This window comes from Antedon mediterranea, chromosome 9, assembly GCF_964355755.1.
Source record: "Antedon mediterranea chromosome 9, ecAntMedi1.1, whole genome shotgun sequence".
Classification (NCBI taxonomy): Eukaryota; Metazoa; Echinodermata; class Crinoidea; order Comatulida; family Antedonidae; genus Antedon; species Antedon mediterranea.
Genome location: NC_092678.1, coordinates 14,165,535 through 14,185,302, shown reverse-complemented (window position 1 = coordinate 14,185,302; position 19,768 = coordinate 14,165,535). Strand labels below are relative to the sequence as shown.

The window sequence follows — 19,768 nt, the reverse complement described above, 5'->3', positions numbered from 1 at the left end:
TTCTATTGTCATCATCGATAAAAGAAAAGCAGACCGATTATAATATTGTTACAATGCAGTGTTTTAATTTGGAAATTAAATTCCGTTTCTACATAGTCGAATCTAAATTAATAAGGAGAGAAGGAGAGGGAGAGGGAGAGAGAGAGAGAGAGAGAGAGAGAGAGAGAGAGAGAGAGAGAAACCCAAATAGAATTTAAAACATAGCATTTTGATTTTAAAATATGATGATAGAATCAATGGAGATTAAATTTATAAAATACGCTTATATTAAACTATAATAATAATAATACACATTAAACATATTTCTTAAAAAAAAGTAATTGACCCTGACTCTTTGGGACCGGTGTATACATTTACCGACAGTGACGCTTATTTCCATCATATTGCCGAGACGGTTTTATAGTAACACTAAAGTAACTAACGATGGAATTACACCCGTTTGTGTGTTTCATGATCATCATTCGAAAACCATACGCAAATTAAGCCGGGTAGGAGGAAGAGAAGGCACGATATATTCAATACGAATTTTAAAGCGCGCACCACACATACACATCAGTATAATCGACAATCATTCATCGGTTTCGTTGTTTGTTGACAACGCGTGTAGTTAACCTTCATCGCAAAGTATAAAAATCGACCAGTATGGAGTTTTAGTTTCAAACTTTAATTGGAAGTTGTAGTGAATTCTTGTAGCAATAAAGTAATCATGAACGTCAGCCAGTCAGAAGATGAGTTTTATTTCGGCTTTCATTCACACACCGTATGCAGACCGGAAGATAACATGAAATGCGTTCGTGTACATCTGCTACATAGACTGATAGCAGACACTATTTTAAAACAATGTAGGAAAACACATTTATTCGATTCTCTATATAAGTTACGCGATGTGATCACTGAAGTAGATCACATTAGATGTGCAGCGTACGGTGATTTGGAGTTGTCATTCCAAATAGGAGTTCACACAAACATTGACGACACAGCGAGAAGTCCTCTGTGTTACTGGCCAAAGTTTCTACTCGAAATGCGTGAATGGATACACATTGCGACTGGTCATTTTTACAATATGGTAACTTTGACAAGAGCGGAGGATTCAGCGGAATGCTATCTTAATGATGTACAAAGGAGCAAAATAAGTCCTGTATGCATTATGTCTCTGGGACCTACTAGAATCTGTAGATTCGAACACCGCACCAACAAAAACATTAAACCTGTGAACATAAAAATGGAGCACGGTTCGATGCTGGTAATAAATTCTGAAACAATCAATGAATGGTCAAGAACTGTACCAAAGATAGATGGAATAGGAAGCACCAGCATATTGACATTTATGAACATTGAAAGGTATAGCAATATCAATATTACAACAAACAATGTATTGTAGTATTGAATTCTTGGAGCGGTAACGTTAAATCGTGAACGTCAGCCAGTCAGTAGAAGACACACACACACACATCCCGTATGCAGACCAGAACGAAACATGAACATATATCTGCTACATAGACAGATAGCAGACATTATTTTAATACAAATTCTAGGAAACTAGTATTTGGACGTTTATGAACATTAATTAATTTATTAATGCATCATGTAACAATTTGAATTACCTTTATTTTATTACAAAATACTAATACATTTTTCGAGTGTAAAACAATCAAGCATAGATTCTCTTTATTACTCTCAGTGTTTTATGTGTTTGAATAATGCAGTCCTGATCCTGATATAGCAGTAACACGCATCCGTATCCAATGATTACTTCGACCTCAATGACAGTGTGCGTCAATGTTTAAGCATTCAGTTTACACACAAGAGAGAACATACATCGCCTTATACAATATTATGTTCATAACCTTCTAGATCATTCCTTATACTTCTCACTCAATCATCAATTCATTATCCTTTTATCAATTCATTATCCCTTTATCGACAACATCGCGTTACAGAGCTTCTATAATAAAACTAAAATATACCCATTTAGAAACACAATAGGCCTATAATTATTGTCTGTCACGCGGCATATAACGCAGGTATATTATTTGTCAATAGGGGGCGAACTACTTATTGTATTCGTTATCAGGACTACAAAATACTAAACACGCCGTTTAAATTATAATAATATCAATTTCATTATCCCTTCATCGATAACAAATACTTTGTCTTCTATTAATATACCGTTTAGTATAACTTCGAATACACTTTTATTTGTTTTTTTTAATTAGGGTTCATTATCGAATAAATCGTGTTAGTGAACAACTATAACTAAAAGAATGTATACCGTTTAGTTTACAAAGTGACACGTTATGGTCAATTTTTTTTTAGAGAACATCGTGTTAGGGATAATAAAAGAAAATATGGCTAGTGTCACCACAAAAGGAGCCTTGTGTTGAAATTAAAATTTTATTATTATTATTATTATATTAATCTCCATTCTTTAAACTTTCCAAAAAAATATGTAACTTGCTTTATATTTCTTTCAAGGCAATTAGATATGACCCGATTTCAACAAATCACCTCCGAATTCAATAGATTACTTCCGAATTCAATAGATTATCAACAATTAGAAAGCAGCCTTTGAAGTTCAGTGGACCATTACATTGGTTCTATTCAATAACCACAACACATTCGCATTGGATACCATTAGTTATTATTACTGGATCTACATGAAATTTTACACACTTAAACAATGAATACGAATAAAGAATACACTTTAATTTCTTTCAATTTTATTATCATCTTCATATATAAAATCAACAATTAAAAATGCATAATTATTTTGATTAATGGATTATTTTGAGCACACACAATCTGTTAACATAACTCACTTCTACTCTAGATCATGATTAGGCCTATACAAATTCTTACACATTCTTCTTCGTTTTCAATAACTATCCTCGCCGTCAAAACCTTTGTCTATCCCCATCCAGTCTTTAGTATCCTCATCCTCAGGAACTGTACCAAAGATAGATGGAATAGGAGACACCAGCATATTGACATTTATGAACATTGAAAGGTATAGCAATATCAATATTACAACAAACAATGTATTGTAGTATTGAATTCTTGGAGCGGTAACGTTAAATCGTGAACGTCAGTCAGTCAGTCAGTAGAAGACACACACACACACACACCCACATCCCGTATGCAGAGCAGAACAAAACATGAAAATATATCTGCTATATAGACAGATAGCAGGCATTATTTTAATACAAATGCTAGAAAACTAGTATTTGGACGTTTATGAACATTAATTAATTTATTAATGCATCATGTGACAATTTGAATTACCTTTATTTTATTACAAAATACTAATACATTTTTCGAGTGTAAAACAATCAAGCATAGATTTTCTTTATTACTCTCAGTGTTTTATGTGTGTGAATAATGCAGTCCTGATCTTGATAGAGCAGTAACACGCATCCGTATGCAATGATTACTTCGACCTCAATGGCAGTGTGCGTCAATGTTTAAGCATTCAGTTTACACACAAGACAGAACATAGGCCTACATCCCCTTATACAAAATATTATGTTCATAACCTTCTAGATCATTCCTTATACTTCTCACTCAATCATCAATTCATTATCCCTTTATCAATTCATTATCCCTTTATCGACAACATCGCGTTACAGAACTTCTATAATAAAACTAAAATATACCCATTAAGAAACACAGTAGGCCTAGTATAATTATTGTCTGTCACGCGGCGTATAACGCAGGTATATTATTTGTCAATAGAGGGCGAACTACTTATTGTATTCGTTATCAGGACTACAAAATACTAAACACGCCGTTTAAATTATAATAATATCAATTTCATTATCCCTTCATCGATAACAAATACTTTGTCTTCTATTAATATACCGTTTAGTATAACTTCGAATACACTTTTGTTTGTTTTTTTTTAATTAGGGTTCATTATCGAATAAATCGTGTTAGTGAACAACTATAACTAAAAGAATGTATACCGTTTAGTTTACAAAGTGACACGTTATGGTCAATTTTTTTTTTCGAGAACATTGTGTTAGGGATAATAAAAGGAAAATATGGCTCGTGTCACCACAAAAGGAGCCTTGTGTTGAAATTAAATTTTTTTTTATTATTACTTTAATATTAATCTCACAATCACAAATTAAACCCTTTTGCTCTCTTTTTTTTTTTTTTGGACAAGACTGCTCGCCGGGCTTTATGAAAATTATTTTATCATTAGCAGGTTTGACAATAAGTATATATCTTCACCGAAAATTGTAGGCGCTATTAATCGCGTGCTAACAAACACCATACGTAAAAAAAGTACTAAACTTAAATGGATGATGATGTTTCAATTTCTACACTGTCCTGTTCCAAATTGCCAATGCTTAATAATAACTAAATTGAACACCGAGTTTTGAATTGTGTGCGTGTGTGTTCATTCACCGACGTCTTATGATTGAACCGGCTACAAGAACACTTCTGTCCTTGTCGGAGAGAAAGTGATTTTCTGTGTATTCATTGGTAAGATCGGCCCTCAAGTAAAACACCATCTTTTTCTGTATAACGGGCGTCCGATGGGGATCGGCAATGATACTTTCGATGAAATCTTTTGGGGAAAAAGGCCTCATATCGTCCGGGCTGACGATACAGAACCGTATTTTCTCCTCGCCATCACCACCACTGTCATCGTTTATCAATACTATATTGTCATCAAACGGTCGAGGTAGATGACAAGGAAACGATCTCGGTGACGCAAGTTCTCCGTCATCGTTATCGTCGTCCTTGTGATCGAGTGCAAGTTGACAAAGTACGTGAACGCTATCTTCAGGGGAATGAATAGGGCCACGAACAAAGTCTGATTTCTTATGACATAAAAGCAAAACGTTTGCACATTGAATGAATCGCGCAAAACATGGCGATGTATGATTCCATTTAACCACTCCAGCATTGTCGACAGTGACAACGTTCTGGTAATAGGATGTACATTCTCCGTGTTTGGGTTGTGGAGGTTGCCGATTACCTTTATTCGCGTCTATAACGTCATACGAGGCCAAGATAAGAGGATAGGCCGAGAGACGAGTTACGTAGCGTTCGTTCTGTCGGCAAACCACGTTGGCTTGAACGCCTTCGAATATCGATGCGTGCATGAAAGGTATACTGTGTCTAATGTGCTGAGTGACGCGGATAGACTCTTCGTACGCGTCATACGCTGGTTGAAGAGAAGCCATTTCGAGGCGTTGTTCTTGTAGGGGCGTGAGACCGATCACGGATGATCTGATGCGTACCGTCACCGGATCAAAGTCAAACCACATCAGTCTACCCAGGTGTGATGTGCAGTTGGCGAGAGCAAACATAAGCTGGGCGTCGTTTTTTACTTCGGGAACGGCGAACGAGAATGTTATGGCCGGATAGGCAATTGCAAACAGTCGAAGCGCCTCGTTTTGATCGCATCTTTGTTGTAAGGAGGCGTAACCGTCGTGTTCCGGAACAGGAAATTTCGGAATCCAAGTTTGCAGGTACTTGACAAAACGTTTTCTTCGTTTGCCGTCAACGCGTCGCTCAAAATTCGTAAGAAACCTGTCGATTCCTTCGATGCGTTTCTGTGTGATTCGTCTGCGTTTTTTCGGATACAAAGGAGCGATGGATTTGATGAGTTCGAAACTGCTCAAGAAGGAAGAAGCTTGTCGAAGCACGTCCAGGCACAGACATTGAATCGTCGTTTCAAAATCCTCAAACAGTAACAATCTTTTTCCGATTTCTTTGTAAAGAGTAGCGCGTAATTTTGGAAGATTGAACAAAACTGTTTCAAGATCGATGTAGACACCGTTCATAACTGCGTAGTTCTCTAGACCCATCTTCTCAGCTTCTAACGCGAACGTCGTGCGCTCTCTTTTCTTGGCGACTTCATTCAACGCTCTGCGTAGGATTTCTTCTTCTTCAACAGCAGCAGCAGCAGCAACACGCGCTTCGTTCAAATAACACTGCATCTTTACTGCTTCAAAAGTGAACGGGGTACGTCTACCACGCGCAAACGTGGCCGTTTCCCACAACAGAACGCTGGCCAGAATCAATTCGTCTTGTACTGCCGGACGATGATACTCTCTCGCCTTTGCAACGACATTCGATGGAGATTTTGAATGCCAGTTGTGTTGATTGATTCCATGCGATCGCATATGAAACCAAAACTGTTTCGATTGCGTCAGTATGTGATCTGATGCCGATGTTCTCTCGCATATGTTCGAGAGCAGCCGTCGTAGCGCGTGCACATTTTTGGTAGACGCGATGAACAGCTCAAATGAGAGTGCCAATAGAGCTACGTTCGGATCGCTTGTCATCGACGTGAACAGCTTCAACATTCGAGGCGTGTGCATAAAGTCTTCTTCTGATGATGATGATGGTGGTGGTGGTGATGGTGGTGGTGGTGTAATATGCGTGATGAGTCGACGTTTGTTTTTAGTTTTCACATTGGGACGGTGGTGGTGAAGATGATGATTGATGATTCTCGAAATTGTCGGATATGATCTGTTTACCCTACAGCCGTTAATCACAAGAACATCGGTTCTCTTCTCGTACGTCATATCGGTATCGGTGAACTTACCGACACGCGTTGGCCATTGGGATATCTGCGCCATCGACAGATTCGAAGCTAAATTTAGCGTCGGTCTCATTGCGACTCCTCGATCACGCAACGGATGCGGATTATAGTCTCCGAACACAACACCGTTCCAGCTTTGCTTTGTTATCATTTCGATTTCCATTGTGTCCGGTGTAACGTCGAGTGTAGGCAACGGTGGACTCCATTCATCACTAGGGGAGAAACGTTCCAGTATTATCCATTTACGTTCAACGATCAGTGCCGCGTACAAGTTCTTTGAATTTGTGTCTTGCCATCTGTAAATCGCCGACATTGTGCTGCTGCTATGGCTGAATTTCTACCCCTGTACAAGACGCAAATAACAACGAGAAAGTATGAAAGTTTACCGGCTGTAAACGGCAAGTACGGCGCTATTCGAATTCAAGAAAGTGGGAAACATGGCAAAGTGAAGACAGCTATAGAAAACGTGCACGTTGTGATAAAGACATTGTATGATTTCACGGCCAGTCACACGTCTACGCTCGAGCATGAAGACGTGAACTTGTCGGGAAACAAGGAAGTTTTGGTTCTTGCACACTTAAAACAAACGGACGCGGCTCGAATGTGTACGCCTCGTCTGCTCGAAGTTTCTTATCGGCGTAACATCGCAATATCAATCACAATGAGAAACGAAGGATGTAATCTGTACAGGCTACGCTATTGTTACAAGCTTCTGCCTTGCGTGAAAACGCTTTCGTTACATGTTTGCAAAGCGTTGACGTTTCTCGAAAACGCAGGTGTGGTTCACAACGACATAACAATCGAGAACGTGGCGTATAGTCGATTAGATAATCGATTTCGTATAATAGACTTTGGTTCTGCCGAGTTTACAAAGCCCGGTGCAAGCACGTTTGGCGTTTCTGTGAAAGAGAGACATGGCCATCGATGTTTGGGTATCGTTCGAACCGGTTCCATGGCGTCAAAGTACTTGCCACCGGGAAGTCGACTACGCTTTTCCGACACCGAACCAAACTATTCGTGCGTCAGGAGTGAGGAGAAACTGACAAGGATACCTTTCAGGGACATAAGTCATGTGATGTCAGACAGACGAGTGAAGATGTTGCGTCGAAATTCCGACGTTTACAGCGCCTCGATGAGTGTGGCTTTAATGTTTTATGATGACAACAATCGGAATAAGTTTGAGACGCAAAGCGACTATTGCGATTTAAAAAAGGACAAATTTGCGTACAACAATTTGATTAAGGTGTGTAGACATTCGGTAGAACTACGTGGTCCGATGAACGAACGTGATCTCCAGTTTTGGTACACGCACGTGAATCCGGATAGATCACTGACCGACGCATTTTCACTGTCGCATTGTTCCAGCAGCAAGAAATACAATTCATACATCGATAGATTCAGTCCGTTCTTGGGAGTCGAGTTTACGGACGCTTTAAAAGAATGTTTGAACCCTGTACCGGAACGTCGATGTGTATCGAAACTAGAAAAGGCGGCTTCGAAACAACACGACTCAACTGTATTGTTTGGCGGTAAACAGTTTTCGTTGAAACGCGTTGAAGATAGATTGGTGTATCTAGTACACGAACATGACATTTCGATTGGAGACATCAAATTTGGCAACGAAAGCCCGAATCGAAACGTTGTGGTGGTGGAACATATGCACATCATGTCAAACGATCGGAAACTGATCATGTCGTTTCTCATGTCGGCTCTCAGACTGAGTCAATATATTGCAACTACAGTAGAATTCTGCGTGTTCAGCGACGAGGACATTAAACATTTGTCGAATTCATTCGGCACCAACGCTAAATTAAAATTACACGATGGAATACGCCGAATGTATGTGAAAGTCAACGACGACGTACCGCTCATAGTAAGCGTCGAAAAATCCAGATCCGAATACAATACGGTGGTGGTGGCCGATGATGAAGAAGAAGTTTCATCTGCGAAACGACCATGTAGATGATTTGTTTTTATTTTTTTAAAATAAATTAGTAGTAGTAGTAGTAGTAGTAATTGCACAGAAAATGGATTGAACTTCTGTATACATAATTTTATGTATACTTTTTACGTAACAGTATAGCCATTAAAATGTTTTTTCACTCCTAATTTAAAACCGACGGTTTTCCGACGGCATTTTTTTTTATGTGCGACTTGTTTTATATATTATTTTGCTTACTTACATTAATTTATTGAATATTGTTATGTGTTATGATGTGGACTTTGTTCTGAAATAAAACGTGAATTGAATTGGATTTTATAATTATAGATATAGGGTGCAATACTTTGTTGTCACTGAATCATGGGCATTAGTTTTGTTTACATTGTATTTTATATAGGTAAAGTAAAAATCAATAAAAGTATTACGCAATTAACAAATCTTCTCTCATTTGTTTCTAAATAGAAAGTCCGTTACTATAAACTCGAATAAACTTTGTGTTATGAAAAACTCATATTCAAGACCTCCCTCTCAAGGACAGTGCCCATTTATTTGTTAAAGCATTCAACATGTGATAGTACGCATAGCGTTCGGTCGATAATGTTTTAGAAAAATAAAAGCCTTACTTCGACGCCAATGACAGCGCGCGTCAATATTTAAACATTCAGTTTACAACAAAGAGAGAACTGAAGAGGCATAACATGTCGTGCATTCGTCGCATGTTGTATAATGATGAGTAAATCAATTAAAATCTTTTTTTTTACTTCGGTAAGAAGTCAAAGCATTTGATTGTTTAACTTTTCAATGGGTATTCGTTCGATGTACATAATACATTGGGACATTAAAAATTTATGAAAAACTCATCTTCAAGACTTTCTTCACCAAGGGCAGTACACGTTTATACTCTCTAAGCTTTCCAAAAATATGTAACTTGCTTTATATTTCTTTCAAGGCAATTAAGATATGACCCGATTTCAACAAATCACTTCCGAATTCAATAGATTACTTTCGAATTCAATAGATTATCAACAATTAGAAAACAGCCTTTGATTACTTCGACCTCAATGACAGTGTGCATCAATGTTTAAGCATTCAGTTTACACACACAAGAGAGAACATACATCCTGTTATACAAAATATGTTTATAATCTTCTAGATCTTTCCTTATACTTCTCACTCAATATTATCAATTCATTATCCCTTTATCAATTCATTATCCCTTTATCGACAACATCGCGTTACAGAACATCACGCCGTCTTCTATAATAAAAGAATATTATACCCGTTTAAAAAAAACAGTATATTGTCTGTCACGATATAATAATAATAGTCATATTATCTGTCAATAGAGGGCGCAATACTTATTTTCTTCGTTATCAGGACTACAATATTAGTACTATACGCCGTTTAATTCAGTATCCCTTTATCGAGAACAAACACGCCGTCTTCTACGTTTAGTATAACTTCGAATACACTTTTAATTCTGTATACTGTTTAGTTTACAAAATACACACGTTATTATCAATTTATTATTCCTTTATTGAGAACATCGTGTTAGAGAAAAACACGCCATCATTTATATTAAAAGCATATATACCCGTCTAGATTACCAAATGCACTTTATTGTTATCGAATAGATCGTACTATAGATTCTGTTAATTTCTTTTATTATTGATTAATGATTGTTAGCAAGAAACAAAAAAACAAAAACAAAAACAAAAAACAGCACAGATTTTATAAGATAGAATTATTGTATTCATCAACATCACATGTATCTAAATGATCAACTAACTGAACATGTTCTATGATATTAAACTCTTTCAGAAAACGAGGACATTGTAATAATTCATCCAAATTACCGTCTTCTACAGCTGCATAATCATCATCATCACAAACTAATTCAAGAATATCGGGAGTATTAGAAGAAGGTAAGTAAGATTGTTGAAGTGACGCATACGTCTCTTGATATTGACCAATTATTTCATCAAGTCTGTTATTGTGTTTAGTCAATTCAATTCGCATGTCTTTCCCAAATCTGTTGCCAAACTAAGAACAGCAGTATCGATTTCTTTTTTTCGTTTCTCTTTTTCCATCCGCTCAAGTTCAGAAATAAGGCAATGATTCTTGAAAACTTTGTTTTCAGATACTTTCAATTGTTGTTTCAACTGCACAACGTGTGCTTCTCTTTGTTCAGAGTACTTTTGCCAGCGAGTGTTCATAACAATTATCTCTTTTAATTGCCTACATAAATCTGTATTTTCACGACTTAAATTTCGAACCTGTTCTTGCAACGTTTTACATTCATCTTCGAACTTTGATTCTGAATGTAAAATTCTAGCGTGAGCAAAACACATATTTCTTTCCTGTACCCATACCTTCTCTCTTTGCGCATATGCTTTTAGTTCATTTGTTATCTTCTTTTTCTCTTCAACAAACTGTTCAGTATTTGATTTTAATGTTCTTATTTCGGAGCTCAACGTGTCACGAACAGCGTCATCATTGTTACGCTGTGAAAAATAATCTCGTAGCTGACATTTTAACTTACTAATTACTACATCTTTCTCGTCGTCTGAGGATCTCATTTTAGTTAAAACAACAATGAGTTCGTTCTCTTTCCGTTTCAACTGTACACACAGCTTACTAACTTTTTTCTCAAGAACAGAAATGGTTTCTTTTGCTTCGGCAACCTGAACATTAAAAAAAAATAATAATAAATCACACACTCACACCACTATGATAATTTTAACGAATTCATGACAAATATTCTCACACTTAGTTTCGTCTTACCTCTTCGGAGCTAAACTTCTCGTCAAGCAATCTTTTATATCGTATAGCGTCATTCAACAAGCTTATTAAAATCGGTTTATCGTGACCAGGCTCGAATATTTCATGTTCTTTCAAATCAACTGATGAGTCCAAGTTGTGTTTGTGTAAGCGCCATTGTAGATGTTCAATACATAATTTATAGTTTTTTACCGTCTTCTCTAAGTGGTTCAACGATTTATCACGGTCTTTCAACAACTGTTCTAGAAGGTGTATACATTTTACACTTTTCTTCAACGAAGCGTTTTCGTCCTGTAACAAATCATCTGACTTAGGCATAACCTTCTCTGCGGTCGTTTTCACCAGATCATTGGATGAAATCATTCTGCACCTACACTCGTGTTTGACTTGCTTATGAATGAAGGAGATTACATTCAGTTGTTTCTATATTACAAGTTGTATGTCGAGTAAAAATTCATATCAAATCTACCGAAGAAAATACCGGCGCAAGAGAAATTAAATTAATCTATAACGGTATATTTGATCGATTAAATTGTTGTTATCTTTTATTTCCGACAATAGAACTTCGAACCAGGCGTTGACATTAGAGCAACTTTCCAGAAAATCAGCATTTTGATGACACCATTCTATGAACAGTACCTCTTTATCGATAACAATGTTGTCAAAGAAACGTTCTATATTCTCTCTATCCGGAGCCATCAAACATAGATCATGTTCGATCTGAGAAGGATGCTCGTGAATACATCCGTTGCATCCGTTTCTAATCATCGTATTCAAAATATCAGAGAATTGTTTAAAATATATCGATTTCAGATTTTCCACAACAGTGTTCATTTCTTTTGCGATCGAATCCTCCATCGTGTGTGGTGAATCTGAATTTACAAATTGCTATAATATATACTCTTCGGGCCACACACACACACACACACACACCCGCTCGCGCACACAGACAGAAATGAATAAAATAGTGCATACAGGCGCGATGGAATGTTATGAAAGACGATTGGCCACGTATGAGTTTTGGATTGCGGGACACGTGATATCGCCTACATCGTTAGCAATGTCGGGCTTCTTTTATACGGGGCAAGACGACCGGGTAGAATGTTACCGTTGTCACGGTAAACTTTCGAGATGGAACGCCGGAGCAGATGCCGATACAGAGCACAAGAAACACTTCCCGTTGTGCAAACTGATGTCATGTGGTAACAGCAGTCCTTTAATTGGCAGTAAAACACATTTGGTCGACTCAAACTCGCATATGGTCAGATTGTCGACTTTTAAAAACTGGCCATTTGGACACATCGTATCGGCGTGCACTTTAGCAAAGTCTGGATTTTATTACAGGTCATGCTGTGACGTAGTCGAATGCTTCTCTTGCAACGGTTTACTTGAGCGATGGAAAAGAGGAGTGAATGTCGACGAAGAGCATAGAAAACATTTTCCGTTGTGTAAGTTCATGTTATCCACCGTGGCCACCGTGGCGACCCCCACCACCACCACCACCACCACCACCACCAATAGGCAACGGGCAATGCATCCACAATACGCTCTTTTGAATGTTCGAAAAATGACGTTTACTACAGTATGGGCTACCGATCATACGCCGAACGGAATAGCCGAGGCCGGATTCTTTGCAATCAATCGGGACCAGGCAATGTGTTTCCATTGCGGCGGTGGACTGAAAGACTGGCAATTAGACGATAATCCTTGGATCGAGCATGCAAAGTGGTTTCCGTTCTGCAATTGGTTGAGAATCGAAAAAGGTTTTTCTTTCATCGAGACGGCTCTTATTTCGTCAAAAAGTCCGTTTGATATTGCAATGCGCTCTGAAATCGTTGTGAAAGTTTTAGAAATGGGTTTTGACATGCAACATGTATCGACTACTGTAAACGATCACGTGAAGAGAACCGGTGGAAACTTTACGTCTACCCTTGAGCTTCTGAACGCTGTCACGATTCCAGTGAACGATAAACCAACAGTGGTAGAAGAGGAAGAAGTGGAGGAAGAAGAAGATTTGCAATCTGTTGTGCGCGATTTACGCGAAAAAAAAACATGTAAGATATGCATGGACGCTGACGTTTGTGTTCTTTTCATTCCATGTTCGCATTTGGTCGCCTGCTGGTCGTGTTCAAACAGTTTGCTTTTGTGTCCGATTTGTCGAGGTAAAATAGATAAACGTCAGAAAGCCATTCTCTCTTAATCATTCGATTGACGCACACGACGGCAATGCATGGTCAAAAGAAGATTTTATCGTTTGGCAAATTGGATAATACAATCGATCCGTTGGTGACTGTGAACAGCCGAGGTTCTTTTGGCGTTGTCCATTCGATAGAGTCTGGTTTAGTTGAAAAATTACATTGTGGCAATCAGAATAGCAGCGATGCACGAGTACGTTTAACATTCAACAAGGAAACTTTCATTTTAGCTTACGCAAACTACTTTGACAGATTGAAACGGTACACGCCGCAAATATGTCAGGCAGTCGTCGATTCAGGAGTGACTCAATGTCTGCGCATGACAAACGAAGGTTTTGACTTGTTTACAATACGGATGACAATGCAAATGTTGCCGTGCGTGCTTACACTTTATCGACATGTTGGCGAGGGGCTTGCTTTTCTGGACAAGATAGGAGTCGCACATAACGACATAACCATCAGGAATGTGACGTACAACAGACGGCAGGGTCGATTCAAGTTTATTGATTTCGGTTCGGCCGAAGTACATCGTCGAAAAATGATCGAATTTGAATCGAGCAAAAAGGTCGGCTTATTTGGAGGTGTTGGATGCGTTCACGGAGAATCGATAGCCTCCGCGTACATACCATCGGACATGCCGATCTACACAATGGACGTTGACACTGGATTCGGAGGAGTGCGCAGCGTAGAAAGACTAGTGTCCATAGGGTATCGAGATATCAGTCACGTGATGACAGACAGAGTGGTGAAACTGCTGAATAGTGAATCGGACGTGTTTTCTGCCGCAATGACCATGGTGACGGCCACAATGTACAACGAATGCCAACAATTTGATGAGGTGCAATACACAGACATGAAAAGACTTGGAGACACTGGGCAAAAGTCGAAGATATTACACACTCTTGTCGGCCTCTGCAGACAATTTGTGAAGATAAGAGGTGGTATGACAAAATTCGAAACGGCTTACTGGTACACGTACGTAAACTCTGACATGAACATATGTAAGGCTCTGGAATGCCAGCCGTCCGATGAACTGCCTATACTGGATCGATATCGAAGTGTTCTCGGTGAACGTTTTATCGATCGGCTTGTTGACAATTTAAATCCAATACCGGAGAACAGAAAGTCGTTTCTAGTGTTGAAGAACGACGTTCAATCACAGCGCACCAACATCGAATCTATGGACATGTTATCGGTGAAGATGGTGGCGCAGAATGTCGTTCATTTGTTTTACAGAGACTTTCAAACGCTAGTTGGAGATGTGGTGTTTCAAGAAAGTGGCGCAAACATAACAGTTGATCATATGAACCTGTTGATTGACAACGCAGACGGCACGTTAGCGGTCGTGTTTGTTCGATCAGCATTGAATCTGTATCGAAAACCTTCGTCATCGTCGTCGTCGGTAGAGTTTAGAGTTTACAACGACAGAGAACGTCGATTCTTGGTGTCATTGTTTCCAACGCATTGACAAACGACAGACGGTCATTTAGTTGTCGAGATTGAAAAGGATTCGTCAATCATTCTTCCTCTTGGAGTGAAGCAGCAAACGGTCACCGATAGGGTTTTCAAAGAGATGTTAGGAAACGAAATAAAATCGATACACACGCCTATACGAGAAAACTCATGGTGCACGTCCAAGTCGAATCTACGTGTAAAACAGCTGCCATCAATTTCTTCCTAGTGAACGTGGTGTCGTCGCAGAACATTGCTCATCGATACGCGTACGACAAACGTGAAAAGACACATTCCATACACATGCGAGGAACCAAATTACAAGACGACATGGTAGAATTTCAATCGCCGTTATGTCGAGGATCCACCGCCTTGTCGTTTGCATCCACCGGCTCGACAAACATTACGACGAGAGGAAATTTCAACGTACGAACAAAAACGTCATTGAATTATCAATTTCATCAGACACTGTTATGGGGAAAGTTCAAGAGCGTTCCGATGCACACGTCTACAAATAACCTGAATCACGCGGGAAGAATTTATGGAATTCGAGACAATCCATCGGTTGTTGTGGAACGCCTCAAGTTGAACGAATCTCAGTCGGTGGACAGTAACGATCGTTTCCCATCCATCAAGTTTACAATCTCAAACGATCGCAAGGACGGAGGAGACGGACGCGATCGAAAGTTTCAACTGTTTTCACCGTCACTCCGTTGCAACACGCAATTTCAAACGGTCGATTCACTCAAACGTACCGGCCGCATATTTCTCGATACAATTCTAAGACACATCAACGATTTCGATTCAGTTGACTGTCGACTGTCTATGGAACATGAACTGCAGTACGGTAAACCGTTGACTGATCAGAAACTGTTGCAAATCAATGTAGCATTCCATTACATGTGCCGTAAACGATCTGGCAGCAAACGAAAACGCTATCAATTGAAATGACTCAAGCCGTTGTTGTTGTTGTTGTTGGTGGTGGTGGTGGTGGTGGTGGTGGAAAATGTGTCATGAACGACGTATTCATTATACAACTCGGATCATCGCTACTCTACAAGAGAAGAATGCAAAAAAAAAATCAAAAAAAAAAATCATATGATGATATTTATGATGAAGTAGAAAAAAAAAAATAGGAAAAAAAATGAACTTGGAAGCATGTATTCAGATGCCAGTGCATGACCTGTATCGTGTATTGGAACAACTTCACCAAAAAACTGACGTAAACAAACAATTAGTTTGTAGAGTAGAAGAGATTTTAGCAGAATACAAACACGAAAAACATTTACTTTCAACATTTACGAAAATGTGTATAAGAAATAAATAATAAATGTTTATGTAATACAGTGTTTTTTTGTTTGTTTGTTGTTGTGTGTATTATGGAATTGTTAAAGACAGTGTGTGTGTTGAGACTCGGACTTCCATCACCTGCCGTGCACGTTTCTTGGTCGAAACTTTTGACTGTAGACGATGATGACAAAAAAACTGAACGTTTATGGATGGCTAGATTAGACGATTTTACACAATTTATGGATCTATTTCGTACGCTAGACTCGATGCACGATTGGCGAATGTTCGTTGGATCGTACACTATAGACACTGTTGCAACGTTTCAATGGTACTTTGATGGTAAACGTTACGGTTCGGACAATCCTTACTTTGAGCTTCTCATGAGAATATTCCGACACTTGTGTTTATCATACAATCAGGGCTCGCAAGCGTCTGATTGTGCGCGCATTCTGGAGACGTGTCTTGATCAATTGTACGTAGGAGGTGACATACAAACGGGTAATCGGCCGAAATTTCTTAAAGCTCGAGTCAACGAACCGATTCGATGGTTAAACGCTGACTTTCTTACAGCCGTTTTCTCGTTGCAAACGATGAACGACATGTTTGTAGATCTTGCCAATCGATCTCGAGACTTGGTTTTTCTTGGTCAAGAGAATGAGGAGGAGGAGGAGGAGGAGGAGGAGGAGGATGACGGTAACCGGACTGTATTAGATTTCGAATTGGCCGACACTGACGTTCGAGCGTTCATTTCAGACGTGTCGTTGAATAGGCGCAATCTGTTACGAAATTGGTATCAGTATCGTAAGTACATCGATACAGTATTCTCGCAGTTTGTATGTCCGTTACGATTACTCACAGAAGTGAATGATCGCAGTACGGCGTTCACGTCAAGCGCCGACATATTTCAACCGAGTGTATGGAAACGATTAGGTGCCATTGGAATCAAGTTGCCTCCGTGCGTAACCGAATCAACCGTGTTACACGGACCGGACAGAGCAAGCACCGAGAGTGTGTTTTCTCTATTTTTGGGCCGGCACAACGAATGTGATGATAATGATGATTTGTGTATTGACGAGAACAAAATCAAACGAGACAGACTTAGACGTTGTCTGCGTACCGGTGATGAAGTCGTGAACCCACCATCGTTTATTGGCCGACGTAGACTGTTGGACAATGTTACACTCGGTGTAGAAGACATGGACGCAAGTTACTCGTGTAATTGCAATGTATTGTGAGAATAAAAAACCACAAAGAAAAAAACAAACAAGTTGTTTATTTATTATTGAATTTTATTTTTTTTTTTTCAAGCGCAGAAAGCATGTGCCCGTTTACAAAGGGCATCGTGACAGCGTACAATAAACAGTATTCTTTTATCTTCTTCTTGCACGCTGCTAAAAACGTGCTCGTTCTTTCTAACCTGACGTTCTTCTTGGCTCGTTGTGCATACAACTTTAGCGCAACAGTCCACATTTGTTGTCTGCTGCTGCTGCTCATATGTTTTCGCGCGAGAGAGATGCAATGGAACGTTTGCAATCATAGCGTACATCTTATCCATTCGTTCTTGTATACTTATGATATTGTTGTTGTAAGAAGAAGAAACGAGAACGCCCAGCACGGAATCTGTATCAATGCGACAACGTTTTCTTAGACCTCTTAGTAGATCGGTTGCGTCCACTGTCGAATTGCAACAGGCAGCAGCCAACGGATGATACGCCACTCCGTTATGTCGGATGTAGTAGGGCACTTGTCGATACAGTCCAAAGGCGATGCACATTTGCTTGTACGCGGCAGAGCTAGTCTCTTTCTTGGACACTCTACGCATCATTAACTCGTCTACTTGCTGCGAGTCTTTCAGTTTACAGACAAGTGTTTGCATGATGTCGATGCACGTATCTATGGCCGCGTTGCAATCGCGTTCCTTCAGAGCTGTTTCAACAAAGTTTTTATCCAGTTCTGTAAGTAATGGTTCAACGTCACATTTTAAGGTGAACATGCCAGTGGTGCTGATGTTCCCGTCGGCGTGCAAACACGCGTACCTTTTCTTCTTGTTGGTCAATAACAATCGACAGAGTGTCTCTCTGTGTACAAATTTCTGCCAGCTATCTCTGCCGCCGCCGCCGCCGCCTATAACCTGCGCAAATTTTTCTTCCAAACGTTTTCTGCTGCTGCCACAATCATCAGCTAGTTTCACAAACAATGAATCCGTGTCTCCGTACAGAACGCGAGCTCCGTTATCTTCGGCGAATTTCTTTAGACGACAAAGTTGCTGTCTGCATTTCGAGGTCACGTAGTTGTACAGTTGAACACTGCCGGTAATTACTAGACACCCTATGCATTCGTTGGCGGCTCGTTTGTAGGCAGTCGCGTGCTGCGGATGAGCATCTCGCCCCAACACCAGTCTCTTCATGACAGACGGCAAAAGACCTTCGCGTACGTTCCGATCGACAAAAGAACCGTCCTCACACATTGTTGAACAGTCTACATTCTTGTCTACTATAAAGCGTGGATAGTAGGATTTGAAATCGTACACTTCTACGTGTTCGTGAATATCGGGTACAGTTTCCAGTACAAGACCACCTTTAACGTCTCGCGTCGATTTTCTACGACGAGTGTTTGGAAAAACAGTTTGTCGACGTATAGCCTCGCGGCAAAGCAGGGATGAGAGCACCTGCGTTCTCGATGCGTTCGGGAACACTCCGACGAGTCTAGACACGTTCATCAGTGTATCAATCAAATTTTTCGATTCTACCTGTTTGCAATATTCTGGCAAAAGAGACGCGTCGTCTTGCATGGCCCCGTCCGATACGCTGGCCATCAACTCAAAACAGGATCGTCTACCAACGTACTCGTACAGGGAGTTTGGATCACAACATAACGTGCGCCCATCGTTCGTGGTGTCTAGACAAATGGGCATGCTATCGATCGGCACGTTCAATGTCTTACATCGTGCTCGTATGCTCGCTCTCACCCATTCTCCGTGATAGACGAGCACGTCAACTGAATCGAAAGATTTTATGATTCCAAGCAGTATGCTTCGTTCATTGTCGTCTGTTGTTGCTGCTTGTACAACACTCGTACCGTCGTAAGACAGTGCCGCAATGATTCGTCCGTATACGTTCAATCTAATGATCAAGTAGAGAACGGACAGTTTTACAGGATGTATTTTTTCGCATTCAAAGTGCACTTGCTCATCATAGTGTACGTTCGAAACGAATCCATGCTCATTCAACGAGTATCGATGCCATGCACATCCGTGTACACCGACTGCACACTGAGCGTCCAGATCGTCGTCGACAGATGGAAGATTGCCGAAAGCGTTTATCATTCTCTTTCTGTTGTTTGATACAACTTTTCTGTATTTTCGATTCGATGCTACGTATTTGTCACCTCTGCTCATTACACAGTCACCGCACACGTCATCTTCAACGTATTCGACGAATTCAACATTGCTTGTCTGCAGCGACAAACGTCGTCCGATCGGGTCTGTACAACGAATTGTCAATTTTTTCTGGCAGTATTTCACTCGTGTAAAGTAGGCATGCATGT

General features: G+C 39.7%; 2 protein-coding genes across 2 annotated transcripts; both read left to right on the top strand.

The window, feature by feature from the left end:
• The first annotated feature begins 706 nt into the window (after positions 1-706).
• Positions 707-1,749, top strand: LOC140058203 (DNA oxidative demethylase ALKBH2-like). The gene is made up of 2 exons (XM_072103767.1): positions 707-1,341; positions 1,707-1,749. Exons 1-2 carry the CDS (start codon positions 707-709, stop codon positions 1,747-1,749), a joined length of 678 nt encoding a protein of 225 aa, XP_071959868.1.
• Positions 1,750-12,267: 10,518 nt separating this feature from the next.
• Positions 12,268-13,485, top strand: LOC140058202 (baculoviral IAP repeat-containing protein 8-like). Its single transcript, XM_072103766.1, has one exon. It carries the CDS (start codon positions 12,268-12,270, stop codon positions 13,483-13,485), a length of 1,218 nt encoding a protein of 405 aa, XP_071959867.1.
• The last annotated feature ends 6,283 nt before the right edge of the window (positions 13,486-19,768 follow it).

Bases quoted from the DNA above. Each gene is read 5' to 3' on its own strand.
- LOC140058203 (XM_072103767.1), top strand. From the start codon at position 707: ATGAACGTCAGCCAGTCAGAAGATGAGTTTTATTTCGGCTTTCATTCA. The intron at 1,342-1,706 runs GTATAGCAATAT...TGAATAATGCAG, and splicing joins ACATTTATGAACATTGAAAG to TCCTGATCCTGATATAGCAG.
- LOC140058202 (XM_072103766.1), top strand. From the start codon at position 12,268: ATGGAATGTTATGAAAGACGATTGGCCACGTATGAGTTTTGGATTGCG.